At 39.2% G+C, this 16,771-nt stretch overlaps 1 protein-coding gene across 1 annotated transcript; it reads right to left on the bottom strand.

Annotated features, from left to right (window-relative positions):
• Positions 1–252: 252 nt before the first annotated feature.
• Positions 253–14,906, bottom strand: LOC122872956 (proline-, glutamic acid- and leucine-rich protein 1-like). The gene is made up of 6 exons (XM_044189117.1): positions 14,474–14,906; positions 10,599–10,643; positions 10,179–10,223; positions 8,965–9,112; positions 7,513–7,674; positions 253–6,348 (listed from the first exon to the last, which is right to left on the bottom strand). Exons 1-6 carry the CDS (start codon positions 14,522–14,524, stop codon positions 5,222–5,224), a joined length of 1,578 nt encoding a protein of 525 aa, XP_044045052.1. The 5' UTR covers positions 14,525–14,906; the 3' UTR covers positions 253–5,221.
• Positions 14,907–16,771: the final 1,865 nt, after the last annotated feature.

Raw genomic sequence — 16,771 nt, 5'->3', positions numbered from 1 at the left:
AAGCTAGATATGAGCACAGATTTCACACTAATTTTTCTTGTGGTTTACTCCTGAAACGAAGACGCTTTCACACTGAGTGCAGCCTGATGATTCATCCTGAGTCACAGTGACAGCTACTCATGAGTGGGTGTTTTTTTAGCTCATACCCTGCTTAAAAAAGGCATTTTCTGTCTTTCAAAGCAGAATATTGCTTGCACCCCAGGCAACTACAACTATGGAGGTGTATAATGTTTACAAAAGTACAGACATGTATTTGGTAGCACTTGTTAGCATTTATTTTGACACAAAATCCACAGTTTTTATTGAATAAAGTAGCACAGATGTCCTCGTCCAATGCGGTACAATCCCAATGAGCATCAATAAAAAAACCTCAAAAGGAAGAAACCTAAATACAACCCCACCTTCTGGAAAAAAAGCACCAGGATCTGTGCAGCCAAACACATATTTAAAAATGTGAGAGCATCTCATTGTTTGGATTTTACATCAGAGTATGTATCAGAAACCTCTATGGCAGGGTTATTCAATTACAAATTCAGTTGGGCCAGATTAAATTAGTAAATGTAGATGGGCCAGACATTTTCAGCAGCCTATTTAAAACCTTTATTTTAGTTTTTGGTAATGACAAATTTTAAACAAATGCAAATTAATATAATAAAAAAATAGCAGGTGTTTGGAGATGGCAGTAAAATAAACAAATACTTGCCAGTCCAGGCAGGGTAAAACTGACAGTTTTCACTGTCAAATTTACTTTTCAGGATTGACAGAGACATATTTTCAGTAGAGCACTTCCCCACTTGTGACTGTCAATAGCAGATGTTTTGAAAAGCTACTAAGCGTGGTCGGAACTCACGTGAGAAAACATTGATTTGTGAAAGATATGAATGGCAGTGTCACTACATCCGTAAACATCCTGCCCAATCGGTACTGCACATGTGCAACTCTCAACAGAGAGCGAGACGGCTCACTCGTTAGCTACTTCCATACACTATATATGTAGTTTACTTATTTTGTCATATATCAAATTTATATATGCTGGGCCACTCGGAGGTTGCTTCTGGGCCAGATTTGGCCCGTGGGCCGCCAGCTGAATAGGCCTGCTCTATGCTATACACCAAGATACAAAATCAACTTGATATTCATGATGACATAAAAACATTTGGATATTTATATTGACAAATATCATGTTAACAAATACCAACAACAATCAACTTTGGCCTCATAATAAGCGACAGTGATTTAACACCACAACAACACGGCTGACAATAACTCTCTCACACATGCGCACAACACACTGAAGAGCTGCAGGTAGAATTGCACAAGGATACCCTCAAAGAACACCACAGTTTGTAGTAATATTAATCTGAACTATTCCACATACAATCACATATAGATACTTTTATAAATCCTGCTGTCTAGTCGCTGCAGGAGTAAAAGGAGAACACTTTGTTTCAAAGTCTCGAGTTATCCTGAATCAACAGGGTTTGATGTTTTGTTTTTTCCTGGCAAACGAGTTCAGCCGTATCAATGTGGGCTCTGTGTTTTTTTTCCCCCCAATTCTTCAATTCTTGGCATTACAAAATAAAGTTAGTACAAATATAGAGTAAATACTATCTTAATAAGGAGAAGTAAACAGTCCTTTGCAGTCAAAACTCAGCGAGGTAACAGTCTTATTTCAGGCCTTGGCCTTCTGTGGCAATGAGGGCAGAGTTTGGGCATTTTGTCTGTACATACTAGCTGCTGACAAGGCAAAAGAAAATCACACTAATTCTATATACAATGAACTCAGATAAGTTTGGCTTCAATGTAAAATCAGAGTTGGGGTAAAACTAGTCCATGTTTGGGCCTCTTGTATATTACCATTACATGCGAGTAACAAAGCTAAACGTCTGTTTTTCTTAAAAATAAATACCTGACGATCTTTGAGAAATCAGGTCATTTAACAACACTTTCAGAATCCTCGAGGATTATTATTATTTATTTCCTATGTATGATATTTCATATAGTTTAGTACGGCACAAGAAAAACATGTGAATGAATGAAGTGAATACAACTATGTCCATATACACCAATATAGAAAATATAAGGTAATAAAACTTTTACATTTTGGTTCACAACGTACAAATGGAGCAAGGACATACGTTATTTCCAGCTACCATCTTTGTGTGGAATAAGAAATAGAGTTGCAACTTGGGAAATGGCTTAAAAATCTTATACATCATGCAACGGAAGGATGTTTTGTTTGTTTATATTTGAGTCTTTGAGGAATCTAAAAAAATACCTTCAGAACAGTGGTAAGGGTTTTTTTTTTGTTTTTCACAGATCGTCAGGTATTTATTTTTCAGAAACACAGATGCTTAGCTCTGTGACCCGAACATAATGGTGATACATGAGAAGCACAAACTGGGACTAAGGTAAAACTAGATAATCTGAGTTTGCACTTGGGAGAAACCTTAAGCCAAAGGCATTTCAAATGCAGTGTTATGTACAATCAAGGGCCTCTGCCCAGCACAGCTCACGGATCAGTTATAAAGAGGTAAATGTCTTTTTCACAACAGTTAATTTCCTATCAACCAGCATTAACTAGAGTAAGGAATAAAGTGTGAATACTATTGCTAAATACTATTTTTGCAAGTCTCACATGTACTACGTACTGTGTATATTTTATAAAGAGACTGCTAAGCACTGCTAGAAAATGTTTGCCCATTTGATGTACGACTATACACAATTTACAGAAAACACACACACTCACACAGCAGCAGTAAACTATAGAATGCCTAACCGAAAGTCTATTTTCATCTAGGCACCATATACTTTGAAAAACATACATTAGCTAGAACTAATAACAAAATAACAACTATCCATTCTTTAGCCAAAAAATGTACAGTAGCCAAAAGGCTTTTATGTTCAGAGGATGAAGGTCTCCGTCAGAGCATCGGCCACCTCTGTGACACACCTGTGAGTCACTGCAAAAGAGCTTTGAACAGAGATGATCAGAGGATGTCAAGATAACCTCCATAACAAACCCAAACTGCAACACAAACCTGCTTTCCTTCTCTATTAAGGTACACACAAACACACGATTTGTCTATAACAAATAAAGGTGTTATTAAGCTGTACAAAAATGTGATTTGAGACATTCTCTCTTTCTACATCTTGTTCTATGCTTCAGCACATTTTGTACTGGCAATTACTTACAAGAGAATACATGTGTACTATTCCCACTAAGACCAGAATCGACTAACTTGACATAATCCTAGGAAGTACAGATCATCAATCAAGGGTATCAACCTCACACTCCACCCACTGAGGCAGAGGCTGTTCTCTAGTGACAGACACTGTACAAGTGGACATCAACTGACAAATTATTTTACATACAAAAACCGGATCAACCAGGATACATTTAGAGAAAAGCAGTCCAACCATCAGAAGTGACCACAAGTTTAGCCACAGCAATAATAAAAGAGGCATTATTCTTGTGACTGTGACTCTAAACCCTCACTTTGTACATTTACACCTTTGACATTTCACAAGCATTACTTGACTCATACATTACAATGGGCACTTCATTTCAAAGTGTCTTCTCAAAGCCCACACCTGGCAGATTGTATGGCCTTGATGCTGTTTTGGACACTTTCCCAGAGGTTTTTAGTCAAGCATCATGCTATAAAAATTCTCCATGAACAATTTAAGTATATTTTCTTTGTTGTGATGCATAACCTTTTACATTCATTATCAGTGATGAGATTAGGCTTAAAGTTTCTGCCTTGTAAAAACTCAACAGTCCTTCCGTGAAGGAATCAGATTTACATTGCCTTGCAAAAATGGCAACGACCAACCAGGAACATGTTCAAACACATTAAATCCAAAGTCAAACAGTCAGTTAATTAAACAGTATAATCATGTAACAGTCTGAAACAACAACATATAATCATAATACCATTGTAAAGCTTTGCCACCCACACATTTTAATCAATGTTTGAACCCCTTTTCCTTTAGGGAGTAACATAAGACACAATGTATAAAACACACACTTCGTGAATCAGTCTTAATAGTTGCCTTCTCTCATTATTTCGTCTGATAAACAGAGGAAAGTAGGCTGGTGAAAGCAAAACTTCACCCCACAACAAAAAAGATCACAGGTTAGTCCTGTGACCTCGAACCATATGTTCAATAGTTGTGATCCTTTTCAAGAAAAGTTAGAAAGTAAATAAAATAAATTAAGATCATATAACGTGATCCAGACAGTTTGTTAGAGCTGCTCTTTTGAAAATGAATTGTTCAGTGATTTTATATCATATACTCCTAGAAAATATATTCTTTTCAATTCAAGAAGAAGTCAGTTAATGATAAACAGTCTTGTTCATTTTTATAGATGCTGATTAAGCTGCCTGGGATGATTTGAGTAATATACTATATCAGGCAGTGGCTCCCAACCTTTTTACTGCGTGACCCCTTAAAATGAAAGAATATTTTGTTGTGACCCCATCACACATTGCATATGTCAAGCCGTTGTGAGCAGTTCCACCAAAGATTGATTTTCGCTTCGCAGATTGTTTTACTTTTAAGGTAAAACTATCCATAATTTCACATAAAAAAGCAAAGATTAGAGAAACATCAGAAAATTAGCATATACTTTTCATATAACAGGACTATGTTTTTCTTCTTTCTTATACTGTTAATTATCACATGACCCCTTTTATTTATCTTGTGACCCCTTGGAGGGTCCTGACCCCCAGGTTGGAAACCACTGACTATTAAGGATTTCATTTCAAAGAGCTAAAATAACATTTTAGCAATGTTGCGTCATGCAGAGAAAAGACAGATGACAAGAAAACGGCAGAGGGATGTAGGGATGTTGACACCGAGCCATTGGTAAAAATGGCTTTGGTTAGCATGTGGGTAAATGGAGACAGAGAAAGAGCAATTCATTAGCATTTTCATCATTTTAGAGAAAAAGATATGCCTTCTCCCAAACCACAAATAAATTAACTACAAAATAGGACTTTCAGGTGTCGACTTCTCAGAGTTTCTCATTTGAAATAGAATACAGAGAAAACAAGAGGATCCATTACTTATCCTGTCCCTCCGCTTGAAACCATTACAGTAAGACCCGCAAGACTTTTCTTCAGTGATGGAAGATAGTCTTGATCTATGAGGATGCTATCACGCATAACCATCTCACTTTATCCACTTGTTTAACTACATCTCACTGGCTGTCAGCTTACGAGGACTCCACAGTGATGACGGCCTCGCTTGTCTTCTGGATGATACTGGAGGATGAGGAGATGTGGCCACGCTGCTCAGCGCAGTCATCCAGGAGTGGTGACTGAACAGCGGCCTTCGCTCGGAGGGAACAGTCCACGCTGTCATGCAGCACGTCTGCCCTCTCCCCCTCCTTCACAGCCTCTCTTCCTCCTTTACCAACATGCCCCTTCTGCAGTTCCTCTTCCTCTTGCTCCTCTCTCTTCACGTGGCAGCGACATACCTCGATGCCTGAGTCACCCGTTAGCCGACGATGCCGGAAATGATCCTCCTCGTCATCTTCTTCTTCTTCCTCCTCCTCTTTTTCTCGTTTTTGTTCCTCTTTGTTGTTGCAATGTGTGAAAACAGCCACATTTGAGGAGAAGAAAGCCTGTTTAGGGGGAGACAGAGTGGACCTGGGGATTGGACCACAAGGCGAGGTCTCTTCTTTCTCTTTCTGAACAGCCAGAGCTCCAAGTGGGTCTGAGAGGACGAGAGAATGGACTTGACCAGGAGGGAAGGAAGATAACAGGATGAGGGGAGAAAGTGGGAGGCGAGAAGGGTGTGAAGAATGAGAGTGTAAAGGAAGAGAGAATGGTGGAGCTGGAGGGGAGACTCCTTCACTGCCATTAGAGGACCGTCTTTGTACGGGTATGACATCTGGAGTGACCGCAGGTATAACATCAGGTGGAACTTGTGATGGAGGTGGAGAGGAAGAAGTTGGTGTGAAGTTGGCCCCAACCCTTGGCATGACAGCACAGTCGCCCCCTGATTCACTGGGTGTGGAGATGTGGCTGCTGTCATACGTCTCGTCCGTCACTTGGACAGAGAAGGACGTGCTGGAGGGGGAGGTGAGGGAGCACGACTCGCAGGAGCAGCTGGTGTAATTGTCAGAGCTCTGGGAAGAAGTCAGGCCACTGGGACCAGGGCCGGGACCCAGATAGGGAGGGCAGGGGTGACGATGGTGGTGATGATGGGGGTAAGAGGAGCTAGGACCCCCCATGGCACCTCCCTGCAGGGCAAAGACGGAGCTGTAAGGCGGAGGAGGAGTGCTAGGCTGCGCCGCCACCTCCTCGTAGGAGGGCAACTTGAAGGAAGCCAGAAAACCTGTGACAAAATAAATTTCAGCTCAAATGTGCAGTCTGCTGCTTGGGTTGTTTAAGGATAAGACTAGAGGTACAGTATTCTATATATTCTTGTTGTAAATAAATCACATGAAAAGACCCAAACCAACAATGAATTCAACTTACTAACAAGTAAAGCCTGATATAGCCTGTCATCTGTGCTATAGACCTCCATTGCTGTCCAAAAACTATTAAAAACACATCAATCAGCCACGCCATTTCACCGTCACGTTTCCTCATTACAGTTAATATCGGCACTGTAGTTTATTTTGAATCAATCCCACATACACCCTTCTAACTATCCCACCAAATGTGTATTAATACCCCCAAATTTTTGAAAATGAAACTATACATTTGTTATCCATTCTTAAAGATTTAGTGTAAGTCATTAGTGGGAACCAATGGGTTTGCCACAGACAGGCTAGGGAAGTTTGAAAGTATTGTGAGGTGGACAAAGACATGGTTGGTTTTGTTCTTTTCATGGGGTATGATGACACTGAACTGACGCTACCTTCCAACAAGTTATGCTATTTTGCTTGCATTGTGTCCTTCAGAGTGAGTGCAATTTTACCATACAGAGAGTGTCACAAGTTTTATTCAGACAATTAGCGAAACAGCGCCAGTGTTGCACCTGAAATAAAATACACATATATATTCTTAACTTTTCTCTGCAGCATGGATGTTGAAATTAATCAAGATTTTTTTCTTTTACTTAATGGTTACTGACTGATGTTCTATTTAACATGTTAATCATTTAGCATTTCTGTTATTCTATTCTGCATGGTGTAATATATACTGTATATAATATTGTCTTAATGACATAAAATGTACCGTATGGTGTAAGGATAAGCATTTGTTCCTTATGCTATTCAGTATTTTTTTTAAATGGACCACAGGAAGACTACTTGTTGATACAGTAGATACAGTTAAAATTCTCTGTTTCCTTAGAAAAACAGCACAGTAAGGAAACCAGAACATATGTACGTTCTGGGAAATTGATTTCAAGATATAAAATGCTGTATTTAACTGTATTCAAAACCCAAGCATGATTTCAAACATTCTCAGACTCCGCAGCTCCCCTGACAGTAGATCTACACAATAAAAAATACAGTAAATATGTGAAATTAAATAACACAAATAAACATACTGAGGTCCAGCATTGAGGAAGGGTAGTTGCAGGCTCCATTATAGGCAATCAGATTGATCTCCCTCTGTCTCTGCTGCTGTTGGATCCTCATCTTGGCCCGGCGGTGGCGGTAAGCACAGAAACAGCTGAACAGGATCAGCACTGTCCACAGCAGCCAGAACCCTGCAGAAAACAGGAAATGAACCCAACATGACCCCAACGTTCATCATTATGAAAACAAACGTTTTGTTCTGTTATCTGAATTACATCTCAGATCTACTCAGATTACATAGAGGCATTCGCTGTTTCACAACGACAATAATGGTGGTTATGGATATTTTATCCCATTACATGCAAATCATTTAAGTTTCACAATACTGCTGTTCATTTTCCAAAGCATGCCGTAAGATTTTAGATTTATTTTCTAGTTTAGTTTGCATTCATTTGACTTATACATATTTGAAGTAGGTCATTCATTGCAGTAAATAATTTGCTGCTTTTATTTTTATAATAATAGGTATGTATACTTCCAGAGTCTTCCAGTTGGCACATTCAAGGATAGCTCAGGAATGGAGTGGTTTTTAGTAGCCCACTGTTGTAGGAATGATAGATAAGTCCTTTGATGTCAACCTAAGCATGAACGTAACTTTATATTTAAGTGTCCAGTGTTATATGATCCTGTAAACTGACCAATAAAAACATGCAGTTTCAGATGTCATTTCAAAGATCGATCAGATTTAACTACACAGCGTTGCAAGATGTAGCCTAAAACAGTTGTTTGGTGCCTCCTAGTGTTTATTTAAAATCTTTGACCATGGTAGTATTTTAGTTTTGAGTTTAGTTTGAGTTAAAATTAAACAAATTACATAATAACAACAATGAAAGGTAATGTGCAGGGAGAGGGGAAAATATACCTATACTTAAATGTTATAATGCAATATTCACAATGTCTAAGATATACTGTATATAAGCTATGAGTAAAATCATACAACAGCGGTTAAAGTCTTTTTGAAACATGTTCTGTAACTTTAATGAAAATGTCATTTTAACCAAATGAGAAAAGAGTTCCACCACTATATCTTATTAAAAACGTATTAAAAACTGTTGCGATGTTTGGGAAGATAAAGATTTTATGACTGGTTGACCAAGAGTGAATCTCTGAATTAGTTTGAAAATAAGACATGAAATGATCTGGTTGACATCGCTCTCTGAATTTCATGGTCAGATTCTTTTCACATGCAGAAGTCTGTCTATTCTGGTTTGACAAATCTAGTCAAAGCAGCAGAAATCCAATCACAAGACAAGCAAAAATACTTTTATAACCTCTTCTTAATATGTAAGTAAAATCTTTTTTTTTTAATCCACATTTTTCACTTAATGCATCCCGGCAGGACTGATGATAAATGCCACAATGTACAGCCTTAGCCTCAGGACCACGTCTGAAGTGGAGAAGAAGTCAGTCAGTTGACTCACACCAGAGTTCGTAATAGTAGGTACAGCAGCCTGTCTCTCCACAGCAGTGCCCTGTTTCACACAGGTAACCTGGATTATTGTTTACCCCAGGACAGTACTTGGGATTGACAACAGGCCGGTTACCAGAACCCCCATGATGCTTCACCACCTAGTGGACAAAACACAGCATCTTACATCACCACAGTGAAAATAATGTTACTGCATGGATAAAGATGTAATGGTTGGTATGGCTATGGTATTACCTTTGACAGACAACAGTATGAGTGTGAGAGTTCATTCTTGAACACCCGCAAAAGTAGTTTGACAAAATACTCTTGACTTAAGGTCCACTTGTTAGTTTTTTTCAGAGCTTTTAACCAGAGGATAAGGTCAGGACAGAACGGGATGCCATTCTCATCTGACACCAATCTTTGAACCGAGACAGGGGTTACAATCTCCCCCTTTATACAGCCATGTTATCAACTGAACGAATTTCCATACTTAAGTCAAGTCACGTGATGACAACTAAGCCATCTCCATGACAACTAAGCAAATTCCATCTGCTGATGAAGACCACGAGAGGCTGTTGAAAGCTCCAGAAAAACCTAGTGGGTGGATCTTAAACTTGACTTAGCTGCTTTTTTGGCCACTTGGGGGCTGCGCAGCAAGCCCTAAACACAACACTGGTATATTATCACTATATGATGGCAGATATGTTAGAGTAACATTAGCATCTATTTGGAGTTCTGTTTCTGGTCACCTGACAAATATAAGTCCAATATTCACTCCTACTGCATTTTAGCTCTGTTTTGGTCTCCACCAACTCCTGAGAGAAACATCTGGCTCTTTAGCTGCTAAATGCTCTACTATGTTCGCCAGCTAGTCCCTAAATGTGTCTGTCTGCTGTTTGGTGCACAATGGGTTTATCATTGCTTTTTGCTGAATAAAGCTGCCTGCTGTAGCTATAATCAGAGTTGATATGGGCCTGAGACTGTACCAAAACAGTAAAGTTGTGGGCCATAAAACCAAAACAGTGAGATGAAAGATGCTAAAATGCTTCGTAGTGGGTGATAATTCTCTATAGGTTCCTCGCTATGAATGACCCCTTTCACAATACACATTTAATCCATTGTTAATATAAAAATATTGAATAGTGCAGCTTTAACATTATTTTGTTAGGTGACAGTATGTTTGTTGGCAGCTAGAGGTTAAGGTTAAATTTAAAAATCTCACACCTTATTAACTGTGCGCATGTCAGCCTCCTTCTGAGAAACAGCCACCTAATGAGAAATGAAAGGAATTTTACAGTTACATCTTAATCATTAGCAAGTCAATGCGTGGGAGAGTAGCAAGTGAAGAACTAAACCCAGACATCCAATATTAAATGTTTGACACTTCATAAAAAGCTGGCAAAAAGTCTATATGAGCTCAAGCACTTCAGCAAAACCATAAACCACAATAATAATGCAGCAAGAAGAGGTTGCTAATGTATAGCGTTACCACACATGAGACTGAGAAGTGCCAACAAATAATTATGCATTGCCATAGCAACCTCTGTGGTTACGCTTGGAGGCTTTTTCTACTCATGTGGACAATGTTTTGTATTATCCAGTGGTATGAAATGTTTAGTGGTGGTTGAAGGTCGAGCTCCCTACCGTAGCAGCTTCAGTCCCATCCAGCCCCTGCAGGGACATGGTCATCTGGTAAAAGACAAAAAGGTACAATGGTTAAGATGGAGCAGTAGAGAGAGAAATTATACAATGTAAATGGCAAGAATAAACAAAAGATCAGAACGTGTGTTGTCATTCTAGTAATGAAGCATGACAAAAAAGGCCACTACAGGCCTATTTTCCAGTCTGAAGACGCTGGTTGCCCTACACTCCTGGCTCTTCCAGGAGATGGGAAGGTCAATGGCTTTTAAACAAAACCTATTTCTCCTCTCTGGGCCCAGATAGCGGACAGAAGGCACCAATTCCCAGACACGCTCTTAAAACCTTGTGTGCTCTCTCCCTTTCTTGTTGCTCATTTCTTTCAAACACACCCATGCATGCAAAAGGTACACCTCTAAAACTGCGATGAATTAAAACAGTCAAGGGTTGCAACTACCAGTTATCATTACTGTATTTGTCTGCTGATTATTTTTTTAGTTAACCAATTAACTATTTAGTCTCTAAAATATCAGAAAATAGAGAAAAATGCCATACAACATACATTCCCAAAGCCCAAGGTGACATGTTCAAAATGCTTATTTTATCTGCCTAGCATTCTAAAACCCAAATATATTAATTTTACAATCATTTAAATTACAGAAAAACAGAAAGTGAGACGCTGGAATCAGCAAATGTTTGGCATTTCTGCTTGATAAATGAATTCATTGATAATTAAATTATTAAAATGTATTCATTTTCTGTTGAGCCTCTAATTGACAAAGCATTCTAACACTAAAGCAGTCACGCACACATATGAAATATCTGCTCATTTTAAAAGAAAATCAATTTTCCTCATAGGATTATAAATGTAGCATCTCAGTAGGCAATGAAACCTACAACCATCACACAGGCTGGCCTACCTACTGTATAAGAATGGATGTTAGTACATAGGCAACATTAATGAATGATTTTACAATGATTTGTTTTCAAATGCTATCTGCAGTGGAAATTAATATTATATGTGCGTTTACGCTACCCAAATGCAATTCTGTCACGGTGCAGATTTAAAAATTCTGTGTGTCACTCACGCCTCTGTAAATGTCATTCAGGTCCTCTGTGAGTGAAAAGAAAAAATGCCTGCGTGTATGCTACTGGATGTGGGGCCACTGTCCAAAACAATGTGGAGACACTGGGGGCTCACTGCCTTGTTGCACACCAGGCCTGCAGCCATGTAAATGAGACCTCTTTTGTTAACAACTGGCTGCTGGTTATGCACTCAGCATGAGGAACAATGTTGGCCCTAGACTGCAGTGTGTGCAGTGGCATGCACACACAGCAATTAACAGGTTCAGGATTACAACTGCTGTCTATTTACAAATTGCAAGATGACAATGAGCCATAACTCAACAAGCAGCTAACTCCACATACTGCCCTGAAGTTGTACAAATGGCAATAGTAGCTATTAGTTAGCCTAGAGACACTCATATTTACTGTAGTATGTCATACACAAGTGTGCATACTATACACTTCTTCAACCCCTGATGCATCCACAGGTTTATTAATATTGCATAACACAACATTACATGACAATTTGGTGGAAGAGCAATGTCTAACCAAGGACATACAGGAAGAGAATGGGACAGATGACTCAAGTTTTCTGCCAAAAATTGATCTGGTTGTAGGCAGCACTATGTGACCATGAACACATGATCTTCACAGGCGGTGCTATTATGGCTGGGAACATTGTTCGAAACTAGTGCTGATACAATACTTAATAATCCAATCTTGTTGTACAAGCCGGAGAAGAACTTTGCCTTCATTAAATAGTCTAAAACTGGCAAAATTCTGATTTAAATCTGTAACTATCTGTTCAAAGAATATGTAGGGTATTGACAATCAACAGTTTAATGTTAATTATGAGTCAGTTATGATTTCATGTTTGCTATTTTTCATCTACTTTGCTGCTACTAATTATAGATTAATAAGATATCCTGCAAACTGTGCATTTGTTTCTGATATGCGTAGACCAATAAATATTGTGCAACAACAAAGCCCAACACATAAGTCATGCTGCATATCCAACTGTCAAATATAACCACAGGTGGTTCATAAGTAAGCTTCTATACTGTTGTGAAAGTCAGAGTCAAGAGGGGAAATGTTCTGGCATCAGTGATGTCAAGCTGAGTTCCTGTGGTAAGCTCACCACATGGCACTGAGTACACGTAGACTTCCCCAGAGACCACGGACTAGCCACAAATGATTTCCACCCCTGGAGTCCCAAAGTTCTCTATAGCATCGCCACACACACACACACACCTTCGCTACCTCCATCTTAGGCGACATGAAACCTGTGAAGAACATGCCACTTTGTGTGTGTCTGACTGTGGGTCATGGATGTCTAGGCTTGAGCCTTTCTCTTCTACCTGAAAACCCAAAAATCGTGAGTGGCAGGAAAATCGAGTTGATGCTGACTGTGAAAGGCTGCAGGATGTAGGACAACATTCAAAATTCTGTAAACCATCACAACAATACCATTAAGTCAAAAGATATTTCAGCTGGTGTTTCAGTTGGATGCACAGAAAACATGCGATTATGTAATGTAGTCAAGAAGACTATGACCAATGATGTTAAATTGTAAAACTGGCTGAAATACTGGTTAAGATCTGATTAAGGTGAGCATCTTCTGCAAACTTGTTATCATGTGGGTCTAAGAGATTAATTTTCACTGTCAGACTGAATTCAAGAAAGACAACCACATATATATAAAGACAAACACACATCTAATATGTTTCTTTACCCCCCCTTAATGAAACATTATACTTACGTTGGAAACCTGGTACAACCTGATTTGGCAATACTGTGCTTAATTATGGTTATGCCACCAAAGCAAATTTGAATTTGAAAATTCGATTTGCAAAAATGCTTTTCTCCCCACAAGACTTTTACCTTTCAGTGCCAGGGGGTTTGTGGTCAGTGTTAATTTACATGTCACAATGACTGATTGAACCTGGAGTACTTTCAACATTTCTAGACGTAAGTCAATTTCGTTTTCATTGTGGTATTATAAATGCAGTTGTATACGCCTTAATACTTAATACTTAAACAACAAACTGGAAACAAGGAAACATCATCTTTACTGTTGAGCCGGCAGTGTCCTGAATCAGCAGTATGGTGTTCTTCTGCTGGACAAGCAACTGTACATTAGATTTATTTAGGCTATAATGGTCTGACAGTAAAAGCTCTTTTAAACCCTTGGTGCATTACCACTGATTTTCTCAGCTACTTTGCTTGAAACATGGACTCAACCTAAAATCTAATTGCAGTTTCAGCAACACAAGTCAACAAGTCTACTACTACTGAATTCAATAATATATAACGTATAACATTAATTAGTATTCCCAGAGAAAGTTGACTTTATGTCTGTGGTAGCCCACTCAATTTAGAATTTGAGTGTAGTGACCTTACAGTAAATTTTAAAACATTTGTAAAATATTCCCATAGTATTCTGGACATTTTGTTGTGCATTAGAAGGCCCACGCCTCTAAAACTTATTATCAGATGTTTTGCACTGACTACAGCATCACAGACAGCCTTTCCACTGACCACAAACAATCCAATAGAAACCATACCTGACTGACTTGACACAAAACATTTGCTGCAGTGGTGCAAAAATGCACCTGTTGTCTCCAGAAATATGCCAAAAGACGCAACGACTCAAGATGAAGAAATGAAAAAGACAGATGGGTACAGAACAAGTTGAGGCCACTGTTTGTCAACAACACATGCAGAGGGAAGCATGTTGCTCTGAACTGAATAACTGAAGCCCAGCTGTTGACAGCAGTGTTTGTATCAAAGGAAAGCTGTGCAGTGCAGTGCATTACCTCCTCAGCCTTCAGCCCGAGGCAGAATGTCAACGTTTTCTCTGGATCCATGGCGAGAGCTGAATACCAAGCTAAACAGAGAAAATAGTAATGCAGACGTGAGATGTTATTCTGCTAAACCCCCATCACCGCTGTCCCACTCCACAGACACGGCGGCCTCCCCCATCCGCCATTGCCGGACGGACGGATGCCCCTCCCAGACTCCGCTGCACACACTGGGGTACCAGGGCCAGACCCCCGGTGTATTTTATGGATGTTACCGCTGAATATCACAGTGCAGACGCTTCAGTCGTCGACTGTTGTTTGCTGTAGTGAGATAAATATGTTTCACTCTTTGTTTTCGCAGAGAGGGTTGGAGCTGTGCATGATGTCATGCTTCTCCAGCCCCCAAAGTACTTGTATGGGAGCGCTGCGGCTTTGATTGGCCGGAGCTCCCAGCAACAGCCGCACAGAGGGCTGCCTCAATGGGCTTGTATTCACACACTGTTGCTTTATTAACTACAGCTAAGTATACAACCGCAACACCTGTGTGTTTTTGTAATTGTGGTGGAACAGAAAAATGATATTTAAGTTTTTTAATTGCACAATAAACTAATACTTCATTACCCCATTACAAGAAAGAAATAGAATTAAAAATAAATAGCTTAAATCAGCCTCGGATTTGTATTTATTTTATACTTAAAGTATGCCTACAACATTTCCCTCTGAAATACACAAAAAATAGTACCACTAGCTCCCTCAAAATTGAATTGCTAAGTTAGTTAAATAGTTGTTAGTTTGCTAAGAACAGTGTTAATTCCCTAGCTAACTTACTTCCTATCAGTTATGTTAGCCTAACTTACATGTTGATGATACTTGGAAGAAAACTCTTCTGACTATCTTTTATTTTTATATTTCCAAAACTGTATTAATAAATAAATAAATATAGCGAGTGATACCAAATTTAACAGTAAGAGAGAAAAATATGCACTTTTATTTTACACTAATGTTAGCGTTAGCTATGGATTTACACGCCCGCCTGAGGGGGAAACAATTGGCACCACAATATGCCTCCAAGGGCTGAAACTGAAACACTAACAAAATGCCTGTAGCTAGCTAAAAACATTAGATTTCAGCATGTCAAAGGATTATTTTAGCACCCTATGTCTAACAGAGAGGAAAAGGTAAGGTATACTGACAACTCAATTTTGTGGTGTATGTCTGTGCCCCTTCTCCTTAAGTTGCTTTTCTTGGAGAAATGCTACTGTAGTTAGCTAAAGCACTTGCAAACATAATACTGCATAGCTTTATGGTTTATCCCACTATAACACAATTTGCATACTGTCAAAATGCTTTAGCTTAACTTACATAAATATAGTACCTAAAACTGACATTTGGATATTTGAACAGTTACAAAATGCTTTCTGCTGGGTGTCAGGATCCAGGACAGTCTTCAGAATCAGAAATACTTTATTGATCCCCGAGGGGAAACTCTTTTGTTACAGCAGCTCACTATCAGCAGTGCACACAGTCTTCCAGCTAATGCCTCACGTCTTATTGCCTGTATCCACTTTTGTCTTCTTAAAAGCTCAGTTTTTCAGTTCGGCAGCTTATAAAAACGTAGTTCTGGGTTCTTTACCCTGTTGGTAGTGCATCCCACCACACTGCAGCTTTTGGGCATTTTTCTGTTGTTTGCTAGCAAACCGAAGTGACAAGGAGGCGCCTTCAAGCGATAAAGTCAATGGAAAGCGATGAATTGTTTTCCCCTTTTTTGGGCTCTCTGGGACTTTTTTGCGCTCTCTGTCTCTATAAAGGTCAAACGTTAGCGTTACAGGCTGAATGCATGATACATCCACAGCTGAAGGACTAGCATACTTTAAAGCAATGTACGGTTTAAAATGGATGAGTGACTGCTTTAAAAACATTCTTGCTATCTCCTTAAGCAAACTATTACTATTAGCGTTAGCTTGCCAGACTGTGCTGTGTATGGACAGTCTAGCTAGCTAATACAGTGCTAACTAAGCTAATGAGCGCTAATAAAGTGCCAACTCCTGAGTCACATGTTTGAAGAGCACCTGCTTATTATGGCAAGCTTGGATTTGCTGATATTATCCGTAACCTTAAAGGTCAGTATCTGCTTATCCTGGACCACTCTTGTGACCACAGGTCTCTTCCTCAGATTTTCATATTAGAGCACGAATTCCTCTTCAATTTATATGTTAAAATCTGGGTGCTTGTTTCTACGCAGTTTTATAGATGTTTCCATTGCTATGGAGTCAGGTCAGTCCTTGGTGGGTCTCTTGGGGCATGGATGGCCCC

The sequence above is a fragment of the Siniperca chuatsi genome, linkage group LG3 (assembly GCF_020085105.1).
Source record: "Siniperca chuatsi isolate FFG_IHB_CAS linkage group LG3, ASM2008510v1, whole genome shotgun sequence".
Classification (NCBI taxonomy): Eukaryota; Metazoa; Chordata; class Actinopteri; order Centrarchiformes; family Sinipercidae; genus Siniperca; species Siniperca chuatsi.
Note: the sequence above shows the minus strand (reverse complement) of the source record. Positions and strands in the feature narration are given on the sequence as shown.